Genomic DNA, 26129 nt, shown 5'->3' with positions numbered 1-26129 from the left:
GCATTTGGCTTAGAGTTCTTCCAAAGTTTTTATGTGTGTTTGAGTTTGGGTGGGATGTGTTTATGATGAATAATTATTATTTTTTTGTACAAGTCTTGAAATTCTGAACATGTCTAACACATAATCTTAGAAAATGTAAAAAGAGGCCGTTTTCGAGTATAAAAAAAAAGCTTTTATCGAGATTTACTGCTTTCTCTTTATTATAGCAGAGCGTAGTTTCGATCTACGGACCTCTGGGTTATGGGCCCAGCACGCTTCCACTGCGCCACTCTGCTGTGTTAAGATGAGGGTAATATTTTTATAACGGTTACTAATCCAGTTTCACACTGCACTTGAATATTTTTCCATAGGTCCTCATGTCTACCAAAAGCAAACATCGTCATGAGAAAACGATTGATTTGCATTTAATATCCATATTAACTCTCCGCTCTAACGCCTTGTAATTGCTATAGGAAAAGTTGACTGTAGACATGAATTTCCATTAAGGATATGATGCAGTCCCGGGAGCAAGAAACTCCCAAAAAATCTCTACATCGTTCATTTTGCACCGACAGCGTTATGCCGTTCAGTGAACCTTTCCGCTTCCTGACCAACGTTCGTGAGCTTCGAGAGGAATAAAAAAACCTTAAAGGGTGTTCTGACTGTCCCGTGTACTTTATCCTGAGGATATATGAATGCAAGGTTGGTGGACGGAATATGACGCTTTGGGTAGGGAATGGTTGATAAAATTGTTTGCGGAAAGTCTGCATCCGAAAAAGCAATAGCAACTGCAAATAATAAACCGTTTGTAGCAAAACGGTACGGTAACAGGGGAAAACTCATATCAATAAACGAAACAAATTGCGCAAACAATAGTCGCAAAACCGAGCATTGGAACCTCCACGTGTAAAAGCAACTGTGAACAAATAATTTCCACGAACTTCCGCAGACTGTGTTGCGGTTCCAGGAGATTGGACCCAGTGCCCTGCCTTTGTCTGCAACCGTGTCTTTGAAATACATAAGAAAGTTATTTACATTTGCACCAGCCAACAACAAATTACGGTCTTCTTGATTTGCCAACGGCGTTTTGGTTTGGTTTCTTCTTTTACTATTTTTCACATCCCACGCTTCATGGACGCAAGGACATCTCTGTGGCAAGGACTGCTTGTTTTTCCTTAGTGTACTTATTTGGACCGTCTAGACGGGTGGTTTTACAATTCCTCTCCTCGCTACACCCAGCATAAGCCGCTCGGTTAGTGGGAACAATCTTGAAAGTTGTCAGGATCCTCTTTGGGAGCACATAGAAAGAATGTTGAACAAATAACATCTGGAACACTCCAACACGGTACCTTGTTCAAGATGGTTGCGCAAAAAAAAAAACAAGTCGTTTTAAGGAATATCTATGCGGTTGCCATTGGTGATGACGCGAGGGAAAAGCCATTGGGAAAGATCAAAGGAACTGGTTACACCATTTAATAAACGGTACGATTCAACACATCACATGCGCATTAGATGGTACTCCTTACTCCATTCTGTATCATCAAAAGGTGATACCGTGAAACAAAATAATCGCTTTTTCATATCGTAGTATGGTTGTGTTAGGTGGATTTATCCCGACTTCTGCGCTTGAGGTTGCTGAGGCAGATGGTTTGGTTTCTTTTTTTTTTTGGTTCGGTCCAATGCACTCCACCACCCAGACGAAGGACGGTTTACTGACGTACTGGTTGAAGGGTGGCAGGTGAAACAGGGTGTCTGAAGCCTGCAGAAAATAAACAAAAACGTGCAAATCCTCTGTTCTGTCTAACATTACCATTTTCTTTGACAGGTTTGCCGTTGTTGCGTTTTACCTCGCTGGCGTTTCGCCTGTTTCGGGTCGTGTTGTGCAATCGTTTTCAATGCTCTCGGAAAACATACGATGAACCGTTGGCACTACGATGTTTTGTGTTGAGCGAGGTAAAGGTTAAAACAGCATAGTATAATTTACGTACCCTTTTCCCTGTGAGTAGTCAGTTGAAAGATTTTTTGAACATTAAGGCTCGGCAAGTACGTGGAGTTAAACTACGCGACAATGGAGCTATGTAAATTTTAATTTTAACCGGTCTTGTGTCAAATCGGTTTAAACATTGAAAAATTGTCAAATGCAAAATAAAATGTCTTTCTGCTAAAATGTCACTAAAAATTGATAAACTGACATATATAACCGAATTTTCTATGTTGATGATTGAATTCAGTAAATATATAAGTGCATGAAAATATTACATTTAATACTAAAGAAATAACTATTTATCAACTATTTTTGGCTGAAAAACGTGCTATACGTAAAAGTTCGGACTTTTACGAAAGTCTTCTGAACGCATTATTCGCGTTATTCGAGGAAATATTGTATAAGAATACGACTTATTAATAATTAAAAAAAAAACAAATGCATGAAGGAAATTTAAAAAAATTATCACTGTTTATTTTACTGTTTTTAATTCGTTTCAACGCTTAACCAAACAATAGTAAAACCGATTTGATAATAGTAATGAAAGAAATTGAAACATAATGATTGCGTTCTTGTTTGAAGCATTTGAATAGCAATTTAATTCAAACTCTAGAAGTTCATACTATACAATAAATAGCAATTTAATACATTGCATATAATAAAATTAATACATCTGGAATCATTTAAAAAACAATAACAACGAAAAACGAACTTATCAAAACCATCACATCACTCAACATGCTATAAACTCGTATATAAACCTACCTGCGACCCCAGATTAAACTCATTTTTCTCTACCGTTCTCCTTTCCTCGTTCTCGCTGAACCAGTCATGACCCATTTTACCAGGACACCGACCAGACGAAACTTCATTCGAGGTGGCGTAGATCAGGGCTCAACGGACCGGATCCGGATCCTGTAAGTGTTCTTTGTTGTCTGGGACTACGCCGGTGGATAACCGTGGATTTTTGGCTTATTTATTCAACCTTTTTTTTCGCGTACGCCCATTTCTTCATTATTTCTCTTGCACGGTGACTATAATAACAGACACGTGGCGATGTATATAGCTAGACGAAGGGACTGTGCGTACCTTACCACCACACGTGCCCCCTTAATCATAGGGTAGTTTGAAGAGAATCAAATAAATTCAACCGACGTATAGCACTCATCAAGTATGTACTCATTTTATATAAGTGTACGTGTGTGCATCTTGACTTGCTAACAAGAATAACACAACACCAGTAGACAGCGCCTCGCGTCTATCTGCCCAGTGAGATGTTACGAACTTCATCTCACACGAAAGCTTTTTTCCCCTGTTTTCTCACGAAGAGATGCTGTGAGAGGGGACACAATATGTGAAAATAAGACTCTCGCAAAAGAATGCCGATGAGTGAGATTGTTTAAAAAAGCTCCAATGACCTACTTTCTGCTTCACTCGCTTGCATATTATCCCAGGAACACTACTAGCCGATATTGCTCGGAGTTTGTATTCCAGCCCTCCGGGGACCTATCTAGAGGGTTGAAAAAATAAAAGCTTTAAACAATTCGTTACTTTTATGGGCCGATGAAGCATTTTGTGTGGGGAAAAATTCTTACACCCGGTATTTGGTTGTATTACTTCCCTTGGGTTAGAAATGCACAAGACGAAGGGTCAATGAACTAGGGAATCCATTTTCAACCGTTACGTAAAATGGTCTCTAAAGCGTGAGCTCATAAAATCAAGGGTTATTGCATGGATGCTATAAAGAGCAGTGTTATGATGCTTTCGTCATCGTTTTCATTGACGTCACAGATTGTGTGAGAGAAACTTATGGAGCATATGACATGCCGGATGTTTCAGATGACGTTCAGTCACAGACATACGAAATTTATCAAATTTATGTCCATTTGCCCATTTAACAATACACAATAATTTTAGGCAAAATTCTTAATGATAATTATAAATAAATCAAAATCGATAATTTCAAAAAGCAGCTTTTAGCTCACTGTTTTCTTCGTTTTATTATCATTTCCAATTTTAATCCTACCAGTATCTATATATTACAAAAAAAAACCTAAACCATTCCTCCCTAACTGTCGTCGAAGCCTGGATTAGCATGGTCTTCCTCATGACTTTGCAGGACATTTTCGAATACCTGAAAAAGATGAAAAAAAAGACAGGGAAGCTTGAGCACGCTAAACACAATTATATAAAACATGAAAACACTCCCTAATCCACTTACCTGATCCATCTGACATCGTGAAATCGTGTACCGCAGCTTGTTTGCCTGGGCAAAGCGCTGCAGCTTGAGGAACAGTTCACTGGCCGTGCCTGTTGCGGATGTGGAAGTACCAGGTGCTACTACCAAGCTGCCCGTATCATCCAGCATGATAGTGACGTGACCGTTTTTGTGCGGTTTTCCATTCTCTTCCCGCTGCGACCCACCCTCCGGATATATCTGGCAAACAAACTGGACGGAATTCTTGTGCAGAATAATATCCCGCGTTACATTGAATTCGCGTTTGATGACCTGTTAAACGCGTAAGGAGGGAAACATAATTTTAAGCATCATGCTTTTCTCTCTGTTTGTACATGCAGACTTACTCTTAAAAAGTCCACCTCCCGAAGACCCTCCAGATAGAGCGTTATCTGATAGCTGTGTCCGAAGCGTTCCTTCAGACGATCCGGTGTATCGACAGTGAGCAGCTCACCATCCTTCAGGATCGCTATTCGTTGGCATATCCGATCGATTTCTGAGATACTGTGCGAAGTGAGCAGAATCGACCGGTTCTGGGCGTTTAATCGCTCGATCGTACTGTAGACGATGGAGCGTGTAACCGGATCTAGATCACTCGTCGGCTCATCCATTAGGATAATTTCCGACTGACCGAAGCAAGACACGGCTACGCACAGTTTTCGGCGATTTCCACCGCTCAGATTCTTAACCAACACTTTACGATACGCCTCCAGATGGTACTCTTTAAGCGTTTCCATTATCAGCTTGTCGATCGATTCGATGTTACGCAGCTTGCCGTAGAACACAATCACCTCTTCTACGGTGAGCAGTGGATCGAGGAAGTTATTCTGAGGACAGTACGATGGTCCGTGCTAGAATATAGTAAAGTAATTGCTATAGAACATGCTCTAAACAATACTTCCGCAGTAATACTTACAGTACTGTAAAACGTAAAACTACCACCGGATGGAAGCAACTCTCCAGAAAGAATGGCAAAGATAGTAGACTTGCCGGCACCATTCGTGCCCAGCAAACCGAAGCATTCGCCGTAACGCAGCTTGAAGGATACGTCCTTGACTACCTCGAGACCCTTGGCACCGCCTCCACCACCGCCACATCCGCGATATCTCTTCCGTAGATTGTCCACCGACAGGATTTGATCAGCCGTGATGGACTTTTTCTTTCCCTCCACGCGGCTTATCACTGTGCTGTAATCCGGCGTATCCATCCCATTGATGTCATGAACCTTCGGTTGGGATGTACTTACGATCCGGTTATAGATTCGCTGTACCACTTTGTACTCGATCGCAACGTTCAGCAGCATGAAGATGAATCCCATTACCGCCAGGGCAATAAGATGCGGATGAAGGAGAGTACTATATACGGGCGATTTGTACGAATCGATGTAGTAGCGCTTGAAGATCTCTGCCGTGATATAGTTTTTAGACAGTTCAATTAATCCATCCGAGAGGGCATGCTGTGGTAGTACGAGAAAAGCTCTATTCAGAGCATTGCGTATTCTTTCCGACTCATCACTGTCGCCGAGGATATCGAAGAGAATGATGATCGTCAGTGTCGCCAGGGCCGTAATGACATTCAAGCAAAATATCGACATATTTGCAAAACTTGCGTCGGTGAATAGCTTTTCAAACAGATGAACTGCCGGAATGGTTGCAAAGCCGTAGAACACCAGTAGCAGACAGATGCCCTCGAGCTGCTCACGTGCTACGTAGGCCGGTATCGCAAACACCTTGAATACGATCACGGCCAATGCAAGAGCGATAAGGAAGATCTGGAAAGTAGTTCATCGTTAAATGAGTTTTGTCGTGAGATTAATCGACCAACTGGCGTTCTGTTTGCAACGTACCATAGCATCCCAGATGTATGTTACGCTCCAGTAGGTGAAGACGTTTACGCCGGCCAAGCGCTGCTGTAGCTTCTCTCCGCGTATCCGTTCGTTCACTATGTATACAGACGCACCGGCAACGACCAAGCTGAAGGCCAACAGTATGATCAGCGAAATTCCCGCATCGGCTATTTGCTGCAGCCTGTGTGTAGAATGCAAAAAAGGTAATTAAATAAGAACATTCTCTTGCCGAGCGTTTACGCACAACCATCACTCACATCGAAGATACGGATAATTCATCTTCCTCGATCTTTAATGGATGATTAATGGTGCGGATTGTGTAGCTCGAATCGTTCAATTCCGCTCTCAAAACCGCTGTATCCAACATGTTCAACCAGGTTGGCATCGAATGGTAGCCCTTGTTGTTATACCAAACGATATTTTTCTCCTTATTGATCGTGATGCCACCGTACCGACGTTCCGTGTAATCATCAGTGGTAGAAAGAACCCATCGGTAAGCATCATACGAAGAGTTGAATATGCTACAGTACTCATCCGTACAATGGGCAAGAACATCCGATACAATCGCGTCCTGGTACTCGTCACCATCGGTAGCATTGGTGTAGAATTCAGCTGATCGTGGATAGAGTGCGGTCGAAAAGTTCACCATAAGATCGTGTTCCCCAGGTGGACGGATCGTCATGAAACCCATCGCGATTATTTCAAAGATAGTTGGCAGCACAAGCAAACACACCAGCAGTCGATAATTGCGCATGAAATGGCGCATACGTTTGCAAAACAGCGTCCACATAACGGACATAGTGCTCAGCTTAGAGTCGTTCGTTTTTGGCCCATGGAAACCGTTTGGAATGTGCGTTGCGGAGGTACCATTTCCATTTTGCAGCATAGGATCGGCAGGTGTTGGATCGCTAGCATTGACTGTGCTGAAGATATTGAGCAAGTTTTCGTTGCGAATTTCGAATGAATCGATCTGTTTTTGTGATTTCAGCTGTGCCATATGTTCCAGTAGTGGTTCAATGCTGCAAGCAAACGCAAATAGGAAAAACAAACAATCATTAGTATTTAAATCTTATGATATTGATTCGCTCACACTCACTTTAACACCTGACTGTCGTTGGTGGATGAAGTGATCTTGAAGTCCAGTTGATTAAGTGTAGCACTCATGTCATATCGCAAATCAGCAGTACCGTCCAGCAGTTTACTGAGTTGTGCAATCATTACGGTGCGATCAACATCTGTCTGATGTTTCAAAAAGATGCTCAAATAAATCGTATTGGTAAATCGTTTCTTCAACTCTTCTTGCGATTGTTCCAATATTGCTTTTCCCTGAAAGTAGATTTTAAATAAATGTCTTATCCTGCTCTCATTCGCTGTACAAAACTAACATTTTCCAGCATAACGATCTTATCGCTCAAACATTCTGCCTCGTCTAGATGATGCGTAGCAAGTATAACGGCACGGTCCTTACGCAGCGTCTGTATCAACTCCCAGATGTACTTGCGCGCTTTCGTATCCACGCTGCTGCATGGTTCATCCAGAATAACCAGATTTGGAGAACCTAGGAATGCGATTGCAATGCACAGTCGTCGCTTGAAGCCACCGGATAGATCCGACGCTCGATAATGCTGGTAAGGTCCCATCTTCAGATTTTCCAGCGTCCGTGAGACCTCTGTGTCGAAACCACGGGTCAGTTTGATACGTGCGTACAGCTGCAGGTGCTCCTTAGCGGTAAGATTCGGTATGAGCACATCGTTTTGGGGACATAGTCCAATTTTCTCCGCATTGTTCCTTATGCCGGAGATGAAATCGTAATCCAGCGGTAAGTGGACGTCTCCTTCAATGGGTCGTACCTGCCCGGTAAGCAGTTTTCTGTGGAACAATACAAAATAAATGTATCAGTCGTATCGCTTGTTGACTACGGGACAGACAGTGGGGTATTATTACATGATTGTGCTTTTACCGGCACCGTTCCGTCCGAGCAGGCAGGTCACTTCATCGCGACGGAATGTGATGGAAACGTCACTCAATACCTTCTTGCCACCCTTTTCATACGCTACGTCCACGTTGCGCAGTTCGGCCCCGATGCTCTTGTCCAGTTTGATGCGCTTTACCGTATGGAATGTGGTTTCATCTGAATCGATAGTAGTACAGTCGGTTAGCAACGTTCAGTAAATCGCTCAAGGTTTTATTTGATTACATTGCATTACGTACCTTTCTTAAAACACTGATAAAGATAGCCTATGGTAAAGTAGATCACGGCGTCGAGTAAAATCATTAGAATGCCAAACTCGAGATCATTGTCCGCTATCGCCCCTTGGAAGGCGCTGGAGAAATTCGCTCCGCGATGTTGAAGCTCCATGCGGATCACGTGACGCCAAGCGTAACAGAAAGCAGTTGAAAAGGAAAGATTTGCGAAGAACTTTGCCACTGAGGAAAGCGTTGCTCCTAGTGCGATGATAATAATGTACGGAAGGAATGTTATCAGGAAGAGTATCACAGTCGACACCGATCCAATGCTAGCAGAGTTGAAGAACATCGAGCACATGTAGCTGGAAAGAAGGCGTGCACGATGATCATGCAAGGTAAGACATGTTAAAACAATGAAAGTGAACGTGGTGTCCTTCCTGATAGCTTACCAAAAACCGATCAGGCACACGCCAAACAGCACCAAGTAACAGAATAGGAACAGTTGATTGGAGTGTACTAGAAGGCCTCCACCGTAGAGAATGGCGAGTCCAATCAAGAAAACGATACTAATTTCGATGAACGTAGTGATGACCCAAGAAACAGTTTCCGAGCCAGATTTGAGACCCATCGATCGCATCAGCATCGAATTGCCGCTCTCCTTCATCCAGATCTTTTGCCGCACTGATGAAGCAACATGTACGATCAACGCAATGAAGTATGCCATCTGAATGGCTTGGGCAAGATATAGGCCCTTTTTAAAGCTAAAACAACGAATACATTATTTTAAATCTCACTCACATATTTTTAGCAATCACATTACTCACTCATCTTTAGTGTATTTTGGGTAAGGGAATTGCTTTGTGTAGAACTTTTCATTCGCAACCTTGTACTCCAATTCATCGGTGGACTTTTTGCTACCACCGCCAAAGAACAGGTCAAGAAACGACTGTCGCTTCTGTCTGCTAAGTACAGGCACAGCAGTGGTTGTTGCAGACGTTTCGGAACTAGAGCCTTCTTCATCGTCGTCTTTGAAATCTAGAAAATCTTCTAGCGCACTACTATTGCTTCCGTCACCGAAGCGATCCAGTACATCCTGAGACACGTTCAATCGTTTGCTTAGATCTCCATATAGCGACGATAGGTTCTCGGTCGTAGTTTCTGAAACGGAAGCAGGAGTAGCGGTGGTTTCCTCCACCTCTTCATCACTATCCTTCACTTCGACGCTTTTATCCTCAGTATCAAGATCGTCCTCCTGACTAAAGTCATCAGTCAATTCCAGCTCGCCTCCAAAGGGTGAACTATCTTCGGATTTTTCCTTAGATTTTTTGTTAAACATTTCCCTTTTCGCCTGCCTTATAATGCCCATATCCACCGCGTGCTGTATCTGTATGAAACCTCGATGGTACCGCATGTCCAGTTCAAAGCTTGCCTCCGGTCCCGGGAACCAGAAGCGATTCCGATTCTCCACCGTCACCGGTGTATCGTCCGTGCGCATGCGAATTTTGTACGTGATTTCGTTTGCAGTTGTACCATTTTCAAAATATACACCCGCGAAGAATAACTTTTTACGGTTCAGTTCGAATGCACGATCTTCTAGCGTTTGTTCATCCGCCACGGGGATGAACCGGTCGGCCGAAAAACAATCAAAAATATTGGCAATTGTGTTCACCGCTTTGGCAACTTCGTTATCGTACAAAATACCATTCAGCATATCTTCGATCAGCTCAATATTCACATTACCTCCGACGAACATCTTTATCAGCGGACTCTTTGCTAAGTTGATCAAACTTTGAAAGCTCTCGCGTACTTCGTCGTCGGTTCGCAGCAACTGCAAGGTGGTATCAAGGGCACGGAAAAACTCCCTCAACCGACCCATGTCAGCGAATGTTTGATTGGCCTATAAGTAAGGTATGAATAGATAAACTTTGCTACTGGTTTGCAGCAATGCGCAATGTTCATTATTCGCTTACCAGTTTCATAATTTCATCATTCCGCTCGTTTGCCGGCCCGTACAAAACCTTTCCCTGCAGGATCGGTTTCAAAAAGCGCCAGGTAATCTTGCCATTGTTAGTGTTTGTTACGTCCAGGTATAACTGCTTGCAGTAAGGCGTCGGCATCACTGCCAACTCATCCTTGTCCGGACCTGCGTAGTCTGGCGTGTAGAGAATGTTGTCCACGAATCGGATATTGTCACTGCGTGGAAATGGCCGACCGCACAGAATGTTGCCCGACTTTGAAAACGTCTGATCGTCCGAAAAAAGCTGCAATATGTCAAATTGATCACCCACCTTTTTGCGTATCTCGGGTAGCATCTTCACCAACCGATCGCCATTGCCTGTCGGAAAGGATGAGTAAGGTTTGCGATATCGATAAAACTAAGCGATTTACACAAAATAACGGCTCACGTGTGTCAATGAAACGTACGCTCAATTTCTTTAAATTTTGCATGCGATACAATCGCGGTAACACTGGCGATAAAGTTCCGTTCGATAGGTAGTTTTACGATCGCATCGTACAGTGCGGCATTATCCAGGATGATCTGGACGATATTAACTACGGGTGTTACTGGTGCATCGTTGAAGTCTTCCGTTTCGGCATAGCTTTTCGCATCCTGGCACTCATTCTCGAACGTGCAAATGTAGGACTGGAAGAACGGCAGGATACCGTTCGCCTGTAGGTTACGGGTCGGGAACTGGCAGTCGTTGATCTCCACCGCTTGGAATCGATTTCTCAGTATGTAGAGAGCGGCAAATATCATACACGGCCACACATACTGAATGATTGTCATCCACTGAAAGTACACAAAAGGAAACAATATTTGTGTTAACGGCTGAATTGCTGGATGCGTTGCTGATTAGAAAAAAATTATATTGTGCAATATTTGTTATGCTGCCAGTGTAAAATAAAAATATAATTTAAAAAAAAAACCCATCTTAGAACCGTCATACATTTTGGAAGCTACACATATTAGACTCTTCAAAACAATCAGACCATCGTTTAAATGTCAACCAAATCTTTTTAATAAATCTTTTATTTTAATATTAAAAATTGAAATAACGAAGTATCATATTCAATTGATCGAGTATAAAATATGAAGAAATATGGTAACTGCAAGCTAGACATGGTTAACAAAAAAGTATAGTAGTTAATAAGATATGATTTAACGCTATTTTATTAATAAAAAATAGTTTTAAGTTTAACTTCAAGAAGCGAATTTGGCGAATACGTCCAAAATTAAAAAAAAAATAAAATAAAACAACATCTACTCCAACTGGTATTTTAAGATATTGCACGCATTATGTTTTCAACTTTTCAACACATTTATGCAAGAAGAACGGCCCAAAACAGCTGCATTTCTTAATTGTTTAAATATTTTTGTTTTAATTTTTCACATAAATTGGCATATTTATCAATATAATTGCAGATACAGTTATGAAAACATCAGTTGTTTGTACCAATACAAACGACTAATGTAACCACCTACTCAAACCATTTTTTCCATGCCAAAATATTTATAAACATTTATATTGTGTTCAAACTGCAGAAAAATTTAATTAAAAAAAGATAAAATTAAAAACTGTTTAAATTATTGGAAAGATGTAGAAACTGACTGGCCGGTACTTTAATAAAATTCAATGGACAATCGACCCTACATAATCGACATACATAAAACAATGGGTGCAACATTTGTATAATCCGGGTCTTCTCATTAGTAATAGATAATTAGACATGTTAGATGTTCTTCTTCTTCTTCGGCACAACCAACCATTGTTGGTCAATGCCTGTCTGTGCGATTAGTGGGGCTTGGCTTTCAGTAACTTATTGATTATCAGAATAATCAGTCCTATGTAGGGGGACACGGTCCATTTGGGGATGGAGCGCACGACGGAAATGTGGTTAAGTCGTGCGAGTTGACGACTGTATCACGAGACATAACCGATCATTATCACGCAAAATCTAAGATCAAATTTATTTGTATAAATACATAAATAATTGATTGTAAGATCTTAAAAGAACATATGCAAGTTACACATAGCCTCGTCCTAAGATTTGAGGAAGCTTAAAGTCAAATAAATTAGTTTTTTTTAAATTACAGGGACTAACATGTTAGCGTAAAATGCGACTAAACGTTTTATAAAACGTGTATATTAAAAGTAAGACAAGGCAGTGAAAGCCAATTCTGTTGATCTATAGCGTATAATTTATCAGGATTGAACTTTCTGATGATTTTCACCGACGATTTATTTTATAATCCGCTTAAAAACTCTTTTTCCAATTATAAACAAAATGGTTTTAATCCGTAACAACTTTGTTGAATTGCTTCCGGTACTTCCGTATTTTTTTCTACGATAATTACAAAATGAGCAATAAAAAAGTGTAAATATTCTTTACATATTTCACGATTAAAGTATACTTATACTTATTATTTATCATACTGAATCGTGCGATTAACATTATTAGTTTATAAAAAGGGGAAAAAACTTTACCGACCATTATAGATAACGATCGCTCATAAATGATAGATTACAAAAATGTCATTCTAAGCGTTATCATCATCGTGATTCATTCCTTTCCTCTTTCTCTTCTGCAGCATAGTGCGCAGACAAATACCACAATTTGGTCATGCATGAAGTTTTTTTGCTCAACTCGTGTTTTTTTAGGATGGCGAAACACCAAACCAACGATCATTTGCAGCAATGACGAAAATTGAACCGATGGACGATGAGATAGAAAGTGTTGTTTAACGTATTGTGCTTATCAAAGAATGTAGAACGAATGTCGTTACGCATACTGCGCTGCCAGCGCGTACGCACCGGATGTGGTGTATGCGGAATATGAATATTAGTACAAAAAATGTGCAACTAAACGGAGCGAGGAAATGTCATACATATTAAACCAACTGAACCAATGGCAATTGACCTACAAATACTATATTTACTTTTTATAGTCCGGTTATGAATCTAACAATCTTAAAAGATGAGATTTGACTGCAGATGATTTTTTTATGTTTAAATTATACTTCTTTTCAAGCTAAACTGTACAACGAAATACTTACTGGTTGTCGTATCCGGACGAGATAGTCTTTTTTAAGCAGTGCCCGTATTTGCATGCTGTCGGCATGCCTGGACAATTTCATGTTACCGCTCCCGTAGTGAACTGTTCTTCTGGCGATGTCAAATGCGGCAAACCTTGAACTTTCACCCGCAGATGCGCCAGATGGGCGTTAGCCGTGCGTTACTTCTTCACACCACGCAGCAAACACAACAAGCAAATATTTGACAACTTGTATCGTTGTTGATTATGTTTTGGTAACCGTTCACAACCTATCTTCTGCACCGGGTCATGCTGCCAAGAAACGGATTACTATGATTACTATCGTGTTGTGTCGTCGGGAGGCTTGCAATATTTTCACTTTTTTTAACGTGCTGGTACAGTAGTTTTGCTTTACTTCTATTCGCTGATAGTCACTTTTACTCCCCTCCTCATTCGGATACCGTACTCAGATGCCCTTTTATGCTACCGGCGGCACTGAGCATTGAAAGTTGTAATTGTGTTTCGCACTTTCTTTTACTGCCTACGGTTACGTTTTCACGTGCGGCACAAGCAGAGACACGCGCACACACACGTTTGCGATGCACTTTTTCCAGGAATGGGGTAAGCTTTATTTTTCACTTATTTAATGAGCATGTCCCACTGGTGGGCATCGTTTAGCACAAGAAAAGACCTATGGTCCGCTGATGGTGAAGGTTATGCCAATGGACCTAACCCGGAACACACCTTGTCGTAAAGTGGAACAAATGCACTGAAGTACGGTTTAAAATGCATACACAACACACACACGCAATAACACACACGATTTATGTATTTGGAGCTACGTTAACGTACAACTTAAAAAAAGTCCATTGAAGATGATCGGTTCACTAGGTTTACACAAATTTGGAAGCCGCTACTATTACGAAGCTCTGTACGAAAACAAAAACAACACTAATTAAAACAAAACGATTTGACGTTGCACAATTGCCAAAGCTATGGTTCGGCTGCGGCTGCACCAACGTGGTGGAGAGGAAATGAAAAACAATAGAAAACAAAAACAAAACCCTTTCTCTCCATCCGATCCGGGCATTGGGTGATGGATGCTGGATCATCGTCTACGATCCCATGCTGCTTAGCGTAATTAGCGCTCACTTAATGTAATTCACGAATAGGTGGCCGGCACTCGGCGAAAATGGACGAAATGTGCGTTTGCGTTTTGATAATTACACTGCGGGAACCAATTCACTAAATGTCTTTCCCGTTTCTAGCCGAGTGAGAGGCTCACGGACGGGTGATATGGCGTTTGACACGTTAGGCTTGGTACTTAGTTTAGGCCGGCTAATGATGTGCAACACAGTGATGGATCGTTTAGCGGATTACGAAACGGCATGCAACACAGTGCGCACAGGGTGAGTTAGAAGAAATGCGGAAGAGAGATACCGATCCCGGATGGGGCGTAGGGTGTTAAGTTAAGTTTTCTTTGATCGGACTAGGGCTGAGCCTAGATGTTTGTTGCTACTAACTGGTGAGTGTTGCTGTTCGGTGTGCTGGTTACTGGATAAATGAACGATCTCTACTAAATGAAGATTCTATTTATTGGAAATCCAGCGTTTTTACTTTGAGCAATGATCGTACCATGAATCATAATTGTTCTTCTAAACCGTCCAAACAAATCGAGGGAAGGTAATTTTCAACAAACCATTCCCATCTACATGGTGTTGGGCTCGAAAATGTAACATAAGCACCCCAGGTACGTCATCGTGGGGTCTTCCCTGAGTCAGAAACGGAGGGGAAATACAAAGAGATGCCTTGTATGCAGTTTGTTGTACCTCAGTGTTTCGGTCACACGATCGATGAGTAATGGTGTTTCTCGTGAGCATAAGCCTACAAAACCATTCCCATGCACCGATTTAATAAACAAATCGTTCACGTTGGCTTTACCCCAAGTGGGGATGCTTCGCATTACCCCACGTGGTCGTTCCCGACTGGAAGGCAAATGACCTAAGTCAATGCAGAAATAAAAGTTCTTGCCCATGGTACCGTTTTATCGATTGCTGAGGTCTTTGATGGTTGGCTTCGTTCGCATCGCTTTGCGAGGTAGGTGAGGATACTTCAACATCATCAAACAACGTCGGTCAATTCGGTCAAGTTCCTCAAAAAACAAAACAAAAAAAAAACGCATATACGAAGACGAAAACGTAAACACCTGACTAATTTCCATTTTAAACGATTGTAGTAGGGCGTTGGGTGCAAAAAAATGCACCCACAGTGTCATTGCAATTCCGAGACGCTAATTGCTGATCGAATCATTTGCATAGAGGCACCGAAGTGGCAAGGCAAAGTGTTGAAGACGTACGATGTAAAGTTGGGTGAGCTAGTTAGAGGGACGGGCAGTAGAAAACAGAAACAAGCCATCCTCATGCAAATAACATTTACTACGCAAATAAAGTTTATTAAGCATTCTCGGCAGCATCTTGACGATAAGAGGATACACGTTTGGGAATGTAGGAAACTGGCCAGAGCTTGTTATATGCATGTGGATTGGGGAAATACGCACACTCAGCATTTCAGAACAGCAGACAGTAGGCCAATCGAGTGATTTGCTATGAACCATGCGATCTTTGTTGCCCCGCGCCGGATCTAGATCGTCGGGACGCATTGGATAATGGTCAGTGCAGGGGGTGTGCACTAACTACGCGCTCCTCATCAGCGTCCAATTAATCTTCGCCTAATTGATCCGATAATACGCGAGGCAGCAGTGCAAGTGCAGATCGAGCTACACACGTACGCAGCTACCGTAGCCAGGCGTGATGGATGGATGAACTTGACGACCGAAATCGATGACAAAAAACCGGTTTGCTTACATGCAATGTACCGGTAGATGAGGTTGCTGTTGCATTGACGTACTCCTTATTTACAATCTTATTAACGATTGCGTGTGAAGTATTCACGAGTGGGCAAGAAGGATCGTCGTCGTTTGCTTGAGGGAGTGGACTAGGCGCAGCTGCCCATTGCCGGTGACGCCGGAGTATGAGCGAGCTTTTTTTTGTGTAGTCATTGACCATTTGTTGCATGAGTTGTTGTTGAAAAATCAGCAATCCAACAGCTTGTAACCGGTAATAAAAGCCTTCGTTTTGCACCACTGAAGATCCCACTCAACCAACTGCTCGAAGAGTCTAGTTTTGGGCCGTTTTCCGGCACGGTTCAAGGTCAGTGAAGATTATCGAATAATTTGTGAGTCAAACGACTGCCTGCCTGCGCCGAGAAGGCAAAGAATACACATCAGGAAAATACGCAACGCTATGTTTTGTGTGCGTTACACACGCTACCCCCTTTTTTCTTAGCACATTCTTACGATTTCAACAGTACCATTCCGTTTCGGAAGCGACGAACCGGTTTCCTTCACCGCAGTGGCGGCTCGATTAAGGAACCCGTTTGAGAAGCACCCGATCGGCATTAGATCGAGATGGATGGTGTGGTAGAAGCGGAGCTAAAGATGCTTTCGATTTCGAGTGTTGATTTCTACTGCGGAATGCTGATGCCAGTTTTACGTCAAACAGTCGCTTAACGCCCGGTGCGATCGTTTCGGTGGCTTGTTTCCTGTCTCGCATTGATTGAGCTTGAGTTTGTCAACCAATGAGAATATCTCAGTATTCACCTTCATTTACAACGAAAGGGTATGATCTATTCTCGTATGATTCTTACGTTACGATGACGACTGGGCGGGTTATTTACTTCTCCGGAGCGCTGAGCCATGGGCCTTGGCCATGGGTTTGCGAATGGTGCATCGAATCCTTCCAGCTGCCTTCGTCGAGCGGTGACGAGGAATCTTTACGATTTCTGGAATCGATTATCATTACAATTTTTCAATCCACAACAAAATTATTCAAGCAACCGGTGTCGATAGAGTTGTGTCGAGTCTTTTCAAACCACTTTAGTTGTGATCGGTGGATCACGAATAGGACGGAAACGATTACAAGCGATCGTTAGAACCTTCTCCAATGATTGCATCGTGAGCAGGCAAATGCTTCACTGCCACTTCGTACACTTATTGTTTGCGCAAATGAACGCAAATAATTCAACGACTTTTTAAGAGGCTTTTGTTAATTCTTGAATTTGGGTTCGTTTGTGTTGGCAGTGACCTTTACAGGCAGTGATGATAATAACGATGATTCATAGCTTTTTTCGGAAGCTGTTAATGCTTCATTTGGTTAAGTCTTCAAACACTGAGTTCGCTTAACTTTTGGAATGTAAGGTCTCTTTTTCGGAAGGTATCTTTAGTATGATTGAATATTCTACACTTTGCTGACCGAAATATAATCCTAATCTTAAGCTTAACTCTTGCGTTCGACACATACTTCCTGCTTTTTGGAAGGTTCGTAAATTTGCTGCAAACTGCTTGCTTTATTATTTTTACGATCCATTTATGTTGCTCTTCATCACTCAATATCATACCGAAGAATAATTTACTACCTTTTGTTCCATGGTTATGAAACGGAACGTAAAGTTTGCTATGTATTTTACGCATAAAAAGGGAGTAATTTAGAGGCTTACCTCTTCAAGCGGGAGGCTTCTATAACACCAGCCTAGCACTAACCACAAGCCAGCAAAAGCTGGCAAGCATAGCGTGGTTTTGGTTAAGGGCACGTCCAAAACAGCACCAGTGTTTGGCTCAAGCCCCACAGCACGTACCGGTCGGTAACCTTGCTTAAATGTTGGTTATGCTTGGGTAAACTTCTCTGCACAGCCCAAAGAACGATGCCGGATGTCACCAAAAGCTAGCCATTATTTGTGCAGACGATCGTACGAGCTAGAATTTAAGTCTATAGTTTACACAAATAACTTTACAAAAACAATGTTTGTGCAGAAGCTACCAATAAAGTGTTATTATTGCACCAAACAAGACGTTAACACGGAAACCAACACTTTATGGTATAAATCTTTCAGAACACGCCTGCAAGCCAGTAGACGGACAACGGATGGATTCAATACGTGACCTGATAGACATTACCCGTGCCTCCACAAGACCTTCCACAAGACATTTCAGTGTCTGGGACAGGATGTCAAAAACGGGACATGACCAGCGGTTTGTGAAGGTGCATAAAAAATGGGTCGTCACTGGGGTGTGCTACTTGTGGATAATGTTATGCAAAAATGGCGGCAAATTTGAAACGCAGCTTCTTCAGCGCACACAAGTGTCTGTGTGGTTTATTGCCATTGTTAGCTTAGCCTGACCACTATGCCCATTCGAATCCAAAAGGATGCTTAGGCGATAGCGCGATATAGTACTTCCAGGTTAGACGACTGCACTGACTGACTGCAGCCACCGTCGGATTGTTACTGTTTGGTTATTCAACTGTCGTACTCCAATAGAGAGACCCGTGTATGCGCTATCGAGTAAAATGCTCTCAAGTCACCATGATTCCATGTTCGATGCTGTTACTTGCTGTGATAGGGCCAAGTTTGCGTGATTCGTTCGTTTCAACGTAAAGTGCATCGTTTTTTTGTGACGATAGGGGTATGGTTTGTAATAGCTGTTATCAAACTGGACAGCAGCCGGAAGTCGTGATTAGCATCGACATTCAATCACGCCACAACAACAACACACATGAGCACACCGGGATGCCATAGATTGGTGGCTGGTAAAATGATTCCATCTAGCCCTCTGGATGATCCGGGTAAAACCATCGCATTTCGCTATCCAACATATACTTGTTTGGTGGTGATAATTCTGCATGTCTCGCCAGAGTTTCATTCTAGTGTTGGGGAATTTTTATTCAAATGATATTTCAGATGAAAAAATCAAACACAACTGTTTAAACAGATCTACCGACACCTCACACGTACTGTGTCGATTCTGCTACGCTGTCTCCCACGGTGTCGGTACAGCGCCGCGTGCGACACACGAAGAAAAATGCCTCACTCCGATATTCTCATGCCGATTATGAGTACATCAGATTTACTTCCTTACCAGTAGCCGAGAGATTTGCGGGAGAGATTCCCCGTTCGCAGGGGTGTAATATTTTCCACCCATTACCCGTTCTGGAAACGTGGAACTTTGTTGTCGACTACTCTATAGACTAAACCATATGCCGGAAGTGTGGCGGAAATTTTTGTTCCTCAATTAGTTTTCCCGTAACTGACGTACAACGATGGAATGAATATGCAATATAACGCTTGTTGACTGATTGTTAGGTAGTGATCGTACATAATGATACTTATTTGGAGTCGTATCCATAATGTTAGTATCAATCCATAGGACGTATACTCCTAGTGTCTTAGTATCAATCGCAGAAAATAACTCTTCCTTGGAGTACCTGAACAAAGCAATGTAAAACTAATTTCCCAAATTATGATGGAATTGCATCGATAGCTTTTGAATTATTATTGTGCCATCCTTCAACGTCGCCTGTTAACCTATCAACAGGTGTTTTATTGCCCTTCATTCAGACCCATTTTAAACAAGCACAAAACGTGCATCATACTGGTCGAATGTGGAAAAAAGCCGTTAAAAGTAAATATTTGTTTATAAAATTACCCCGATCGTGTAAACACCGGCCTGTTCGCTCAACCACCGGGCAATGTTTCTTTTAATGGAATGAGTAACAAAATCTCACGATTATTGCTCTCTTCTCGTTATTTTTTGTTTTATTTGCTCTGTGTTGATCATGAAATCTACCGACATGCGCAAGAAAGTGTAAAAGAAAATCATGAAACCGGCCACCCAGAGCTGCTTGCTGAGAGGCAGCGATGGGGGTATAAAGAGATCGTACGGACACGGGCGTGATACTGCAGGCACTGCAATCCCACCTTTCGGTGGTGCGGGAAGCAATGCAAAATCGGCCGCATGCGGTGCGACGCCGAGATTGCGCACACTAACCGCGCGCAACCGGTAAACCACGGACACGGTTGGTCTGCGGATTTCGTAAAAATAGCATCGATTCGGCGACCCAGTCCACGCGGTACGTCTATCGTAGGAGAAGGTATACGCACCCGATTTGGCTGGCGAATGAACCGGTTCGCTTGGCCAGTCGGTTTCAGATTGCTGTCCCAATGCAAACGCATTAGGCGACGGTGCCGGCATGTTGTCCCCTTCGGTGTGCGTTTACACTAGAACGCGTGCTGTTGCAATGATTTTCGATCACGTACAGCGCCCAGCGGGGCGTATGAAGGAAGGGATCTTTTTTCACCCCTAGCGTGTGTGTGTGTGTGTGTGTGTGTGTGTGTGTGTGTGTGTGTGTGTCCTCTAAAGCAGGGAATAATCATCACAGTGACAGACGGCTTTGACCGTTCGCTTATATTTTTGTAGTTCATTTTGCGATTCATATTTTTGATTAGCTTCTTCAAAGATTGATTGTCAGTTGGCTGCAATAAAAAATATACCATTCTACGGTTATTATCCCTAACACTTGCATTGTATGAACGAAGAACCGCATCCTCATGTGATGTTGCAAAAGCTGGACCCCTTGCAGCGAAGATGCTCGATCGTGTCTTTCTTTTTTGCTCTACTTTTATCCCACTGGGAACGGAATCTTCGCTCGACGAGCATCAGACGTCACGTCATTAGAGTCTAATTACTTCCGACAGTTTGTACGAGGTGTGAAAAAATCCGTAAACCATGAAACAGAAAAAAAAAACCACTGTTGACGATCTTGTCGACGTTATTGCGCCTGAACAGGATCGTCGTTGAATGACGCATTGATAGTCTAGTGTCTGGGCATAAGAATTTAGACCATAATTGAAACAAATCTGTATCACTGGGTCAAACATGCAGCGGCATTGTTTTGCTTTTGAGCAGCTTTAATTCTAACTATTGCGGTTAGTGTATTTTAAAAGCAGTTAAGAGACGCAACACATTGGTCAGTGCGGAACCGATAAGCCGTTGGGTCAGGAGACTATCATGCACGATGCAACATGGCGCCCAACCGCGGAGCACGAATTCGTGCAATAAAAGTCACGCTTGTGCGAAAGTTCGCATTTGTTTGTTTGTATATGAATGTTTTCTTATCGCCGATCCTCGACTGTGTGCCGTCGCGATCTTGGGGGAGCCAAACCGTACATCGTTGATTGGAGCATCGCTAGCCGATAAGGTGGTTCGATCCTCCAGGCTATCACTAGAACAGCGTTAGTTGGAAGAAAATACAAAAAACGGAGCTTCTTCTATCGGAGAGTTGAAACTTATTTATAGCCAGATTGTGGCAGTGAGTCAGACTCCTATCAAGATCTGCCGGAAGGGTAGCTCAATGAGTACGCGAAGAATCATTAATCGCACACTACGGGAAATTTGAAAGGATTCTGCAATTGCAGTAAGTTTATAATGAATACCAAGTATGGGAACCATATTCTACCTGTATTCTACCAGTACCTCTCGATGTATCATGGTATATTGAGTAATATTTTCAGTTTAAATAAACCGACTGTCTACATTTCCAAACCATTTGTATCAACAGTTTGCAATAAACCGGACGGTTGCTTATTGCTATGGAACAAATTTTGCTTATGGAACGATAACGTTAGGTAGGTAGGAACGATATGAGTCTTTCAACCTAGCAAACTAAAAACAAAACGAATTGGAAGCTGGTCAGAAAAAATTCTCAGAAATACACAAAAACGCTGACCTTTTTTAAAGAACTGATTACAAAAAATAAAGAAAGGCACAATTGAGGTGCGTGTTTTTGTTTTTGAAGCTGTGAAACACATTTTTCACGCCAGTGATGTATTTCTCAGCCTCGAACAAGATGATCTACATTCAGAAAGACGATCTTAATGCATGTGTTGCCTCTGTAAGACTAGCGCTACTATTCACGTTAGATATTCTTCTTGGCACTTTAAACATTGAGCTGAGTTCAAAGTATGGATTAATCAAGGCGCATGATTCAAATCAGCTCAAATTGTTTTATGAAATCCTATGAACTCAAATATCATGTTGCGCTTCGTTAAATGATCGCTGTATGATTTGTTTTCGCAAAGAAGTAGGAAGTGATTTAAAAAAAACATACAAATGAGATTGAGCAAACAAGGACGGCTAGGCTTGCAGAAGTGGAAGAAGAACAACTGCTATGAGTCGACAAATTTAAAACACATTTCGTTTCGTTGTTTTATGATCACTGTTGAAGACCGCGGAAGGAAGATAATTGTTCGACATTTGTATGTTTGTTGATTTTGTTCATCGTTCACTGGAAAGGTATGGGGGAAGGGTAGAACCGATGACGATTACCAATTTGAAGAATCATTCCCTTTTGCGAACGTAAATTTCCGACCGACGGTGAAGTTGCACAATTCATACAACTGATTTTTGTTTCAGACGGAAACCGTTCAGATCGATCAGCACCACTATGCAATCGGTATAATTTTCATCTTCAGTTCCAGCTGTTCAAGTTAGACGACTTCCTCGCCCATCCAACAGTGAGCTGAGGTTTGATTGACGTTTAGCTACATTGTAAATTATAAAAGAAGCACATGATCATAACTTTCACAGTAGGTTAGGCGATTCGACACATTAAAACTACCCATTTGCTCATTGTAGCTGGAAGCGGGAGCAAGTGTTTTTAATTGAACAAAACAATTATTTCTGCACACCTTACGGAGGGGCTGTTTTTTTTTTGCACAGCGGATACCGAGATTAACCTGCAGCTTTCCGCTTGCTGCCGATGGGTCCAACTATATGGAATAGTACGCTGCCCTGCTTCGCGCGATCATGTTTCATTCGTTTTTAAGAAGTGTAAGGAAGTGTACGCCTGCCTTTCGAGAGAGAGAGAGGTGTGCCGTTGCTATTAGGTGCCTCTTTTTTGTCTTCCATTTCAGCACTCCATGGTGTTAGTAGTGATCGCCGCACGATCACTGTTTGCACGCACGATAGAAAAGAAAGAAACAGATAGGCAAGCTCTGATCCACCTCGCGTACCACAAATAAACCGCTCGTACCGTTGTGATACGTGATCGGGCACGAAATCGGAAGAGAAAGGAGGAAATCTGGTAAGTTTGGTATGCCGACTCGATGATTGCAAGGGTTGGTGGTGAAGGTACGCACCCCGGTTTGTAACGTTTGCTGGGCGGCGGCAGAGGTTTGAGTTTAAAAACGAACAAAACGTTTTGCTCTGGGACCTTGGCTCAGGCGCGAACGGTGCTTACAAGTGAAAATTTACCTTCGCTATCACCGTGAAGGATAGCAACTACTGCTTCCCCCCCTCCCCCCTCCCGCCCAGGGGATTGAAATGAAGCTACGGGGTGGTAGGATGCTGGAGGGAAGCACATACACGAACGGTGATGAAGAAATGGTAACCAAAACAGAGTTAAGAGAGAGAGGAAAGAGAAATTTAACAAACACATCGAGAGGGAGAGTGAAAACAAACAGGTATGAAAGGAAAAGAAAAAAACCTTAAAATAACACCATTGTGTGGAAAAGATTTAAACCGAAAAGGAGAAGAAGGAAGAACGCAAAAGCATGAGTGAAATGTGTTGAAAAAGAAAGGTAAACAAATGACAGAAAAATGTAGAAAAAAAAACAAACAATAATACTAGCAACCAGATTGATGAGAAAGAAGAGCAATAAAATCTAAGCATTCAACTAGTACAGGCAAACCTGAGCACGACAAATTTTGGGTAATCATAGTGATCGAGCCATTGAAAGTGCAAGTCTGCGTACGTGTAACTCTCGCAGGTTAAACTTTTCACCGTCACAGCTAGTGACACGCAGTGCGCGGGAAAATGGGAACATAGCAATTTACGAAATGATGAAAAAAAAAAAACACACCCACACACACTACTCTCTTCATGTGGGTCGATTGTGTGGATGAATTTTAAAATCACCCAGTAGTGTCTTTTGCATTAGCCGGCACCGTACTGGTACTTTCATTCACTTGTTTACCGTCATTTACCGTTTTATGATAGCACTTGTTCGTGTTTGATGAAATGTTCACTTTTTCGATGCATTGCACTTTAAAATATCGCACACTAACGTTCACTGTTGCTTTGTTTTAACTGTAAATCAACAACCAAAAAATCAAATTGTTGGCGTTTGTTTGTGTTTCAGCATTTAAACTTCACTGCGACCTTCACCCACCGAACGAACAAACACATAAAGCGCACAATCAAACTTTGTTTGCCGAAAGTAACCAAAAACAATTGAGCAACAGGTCAACGGCAAATGATCGACCATCGAAGGGTTGATTACGGCCGGACGGCACAGGCCCAACCGATGCGCACGCGTCCCTTTGCACTGTCCAGCTTGGCTTGTAAAACCATTTACCCATCGGTGCAGAAAATCTCTTGCAGACAGAAAATGGTATCCAACAGTAAACAAAAAAAAAATATAAAAACCAAACCACACCACCCCGCGAATACGGTGCTGTGCACACGTACACGGGGCATTTGCGTACACCAACGGGCACAACACACATACAACTCACTCGCACAAATAGACGGGTACCACGGGTCGGGTTTGTGGTGCGTTTCTTTTTTTAAAAGACGTAAAATTACACCACATCCACGTCGGTCAGCAGGAAAGCTGTAGCGTAGAGCAGAAACACATGCCCTGTACGCCCAAGAAGAGCGCAGCACACGACAGACAACACAGCACACGACCGCGAGCGACCAGATTTAGCGCCGAACTGACGATCGGATCCGAATGTACCGCGAGTCCAAGTCACACGGGCGAGTGTTTCGAACTCGGCCCAAGCTGCACGCGTCTCTTGGGCGAACGGAGAGCGTAAACATTACTACGCCATGCTTAAGCGGCCATGCGGGGGTAACGCATCAAGGGCCAGAGCGCCACCACTAGCAAATACTAACAGACAGAGAGAGATAGAGAGAGCGCGCGAGCTAGAGAAGGAGCTGAAGATGGAGGAGAGAAATAAAAAAATAGAAAAATACTTAACACTATGTAAGCGTAACGAGAAACAGAGAAGGAGAGACAACAAAGTAGGTACTGGGCAAACAGAATCGATCACTAGCGATCGATGGATGCTGCAGACGCTGTCATCTCACATTGACAGTGCCTAATCTAACTAAGGGTGAACTTGACCACTCGTCGTGTTCTTGTAACCCATATTCGCGTCTGTTTTGGGGTATTAAAAACGTTTTCCACGCCCAGCTAGCTTGTTCTGCAATATGCTGACCTTGATTTTTGTATTCGATTATTAAGAAGATGATAATTTCATTAGATGTTCGAATTCGTGACGGGTTCAAAATGTGGCTCATGATCATTTTCAAAACATTTTCATTGAAAGTGAAAAAACCCCTACGGCTTTAATGACTATAGTACAAAAATATAAATTTTACATCTTAAAACTACATACTTTCAAAGCACATTACAAATCTGTAGCAGAAACATTTCCCAGTCCCTAAAAATGAGGCTGAGGGTGTTCCTATGTACAGTTCCACAGACGGGGTTTTTTCCAGTTCCTAGAGATCGAATAACTGCTCTCATCTGCTGGTAATATCAAACAAATTGAAAAAAGCACCACAACCCAACTGTTTGTGACAAACGAAGCGGAAAAATGGAAAAGTATCTTTCATCAGCACACTGTCCCCATGATCTGTGCCAGGGTGCTTCTGCATTCAGGGAGGATCTTTTTTATGTTTTTGGTATGCGGAAAACGAAAGGCAGCGTGCAATTATGCAATTCTCATATTGTAGTATCGTATTGAATGCATTCCATTTGAAAATGCAGTGTAGTGCATAAAAGTATCAAAATTCTTCCTTTAAATGTCAGCAGGAGCATGTTATAGCAAGCAAATGCGCTCATGGTCATTTTTAAAAACCTTCAATCAAAACATGTTTTTTTTTTATGTCTGTACCCATGCATACACTCCAAACGGCCTTCAGTGAAGGTCCGATACTTCAGCCGCCACATTACAGGACAGG

The 26129-nt window shown here is 42.3% G+C and overlaps 1 protein-coding gene and 1 non-coding gene across 6 annotated transcripts; both read right to left on the bottom strand.

Moving 5' to 3' along the window:
• Positions 1-203: 203 nt before the first annotated feature.
• Positions 204-275, bottom strand: Trnam-cau. The gene has a single exon. It is a non-coding gene; the product is annotated as a tRNA-Met (tRNA).
• A 3650-nt stretch (positions 276-3925) lies between these two features.
• On the bottom strand, positions 3926-24927 carry LOC121598603 (ATP-binding cassette sub-family A member 12). 5 transcript variants are annotated; one of them, XM_041925662.1, is made up of 17 exons: positions 24674-24927; positions 24143-24245; positions 13289-14195; positions 10657-11023; positions 10203-10567; positions 9057-10129; positions 8682-8993; positions 8257-8594; positions 7990-8176; positions 7431-7914; positions 7142-7371; positions 6303-7064; positions 6046-6226; positions 5116-5970; positions 4547-5050; positions 4185-4472; positions 3926-4097 (listed from the first exon to the last, which is right to left on the bottom strand). In XM_041925662.1, the coding sequence occupies exons 3-17, from the start codon at positions 13367-13369 to the stop codon at positions 4032-4034; spliced, it is 6093 nt and encodes a 2030-aa protein (XP_041781596.1). In that variant the 5' UTR covers positions 13370-14195; positions 24143-24245; positions 24674-24927; the 3' UTR covers positions 3926-4031. The 5 variants fall into 5 exon arrangements, with proteins under 5 accessions (XP_041781596.1, XP_041781595.1, XP_041781594.1 ...); XM_041925661.1 differs by lacking the exon at positions 24143-24245 and having other exon boundaries at positions 24667-24927; XM_041925660.1 differs by lacking the exon at positions 24143-24245.
• Positions 24928-26129: the final 1202 nt, after the last annotated feature.

Source organism: Anopheles merus, chromosome 3L (assembly GCF_017562075.2).
Source record: "Anopheles merus strain MAF chromosome 3L, AmerM5.1, whole genome shotgun sequence".
In the NCBI taxonomy this organism is placed as follows: Eukaryota; Metazoa; Arthropoda; class Insecta; order Diptera; family Culicidae; genus Anopheles; species Anopheles merus.
The sequence above is the reverse complement of the archived record's forward strand: the minus strand, read 5'-3'. Positions and strand labels throughout refer to the sequence as shown.

Coding starts and splice junctions, on each gene's coding strand:
- LOC121598603 (XM_041925661.1), bottom strand. CDS start 13,369: ATGAAATTGTCCAGGCATGCCGACAGCATGCAAATACGGGCACTGCTT. Junction 7,372..7,430: donor AGATCGTTATGCTGGAAAAT/GTTAGTTTTGTA, acceptor ATCTACTTTCAG/GGAAAAGCAATATTGGAACA. Junction 6,227..6,302: donor GAATTATCCGTATCTTCGAT/GTGAGTGATGGT, acceptor TTCTACACACAG/GCTGCAGCAAATAGCCGATG.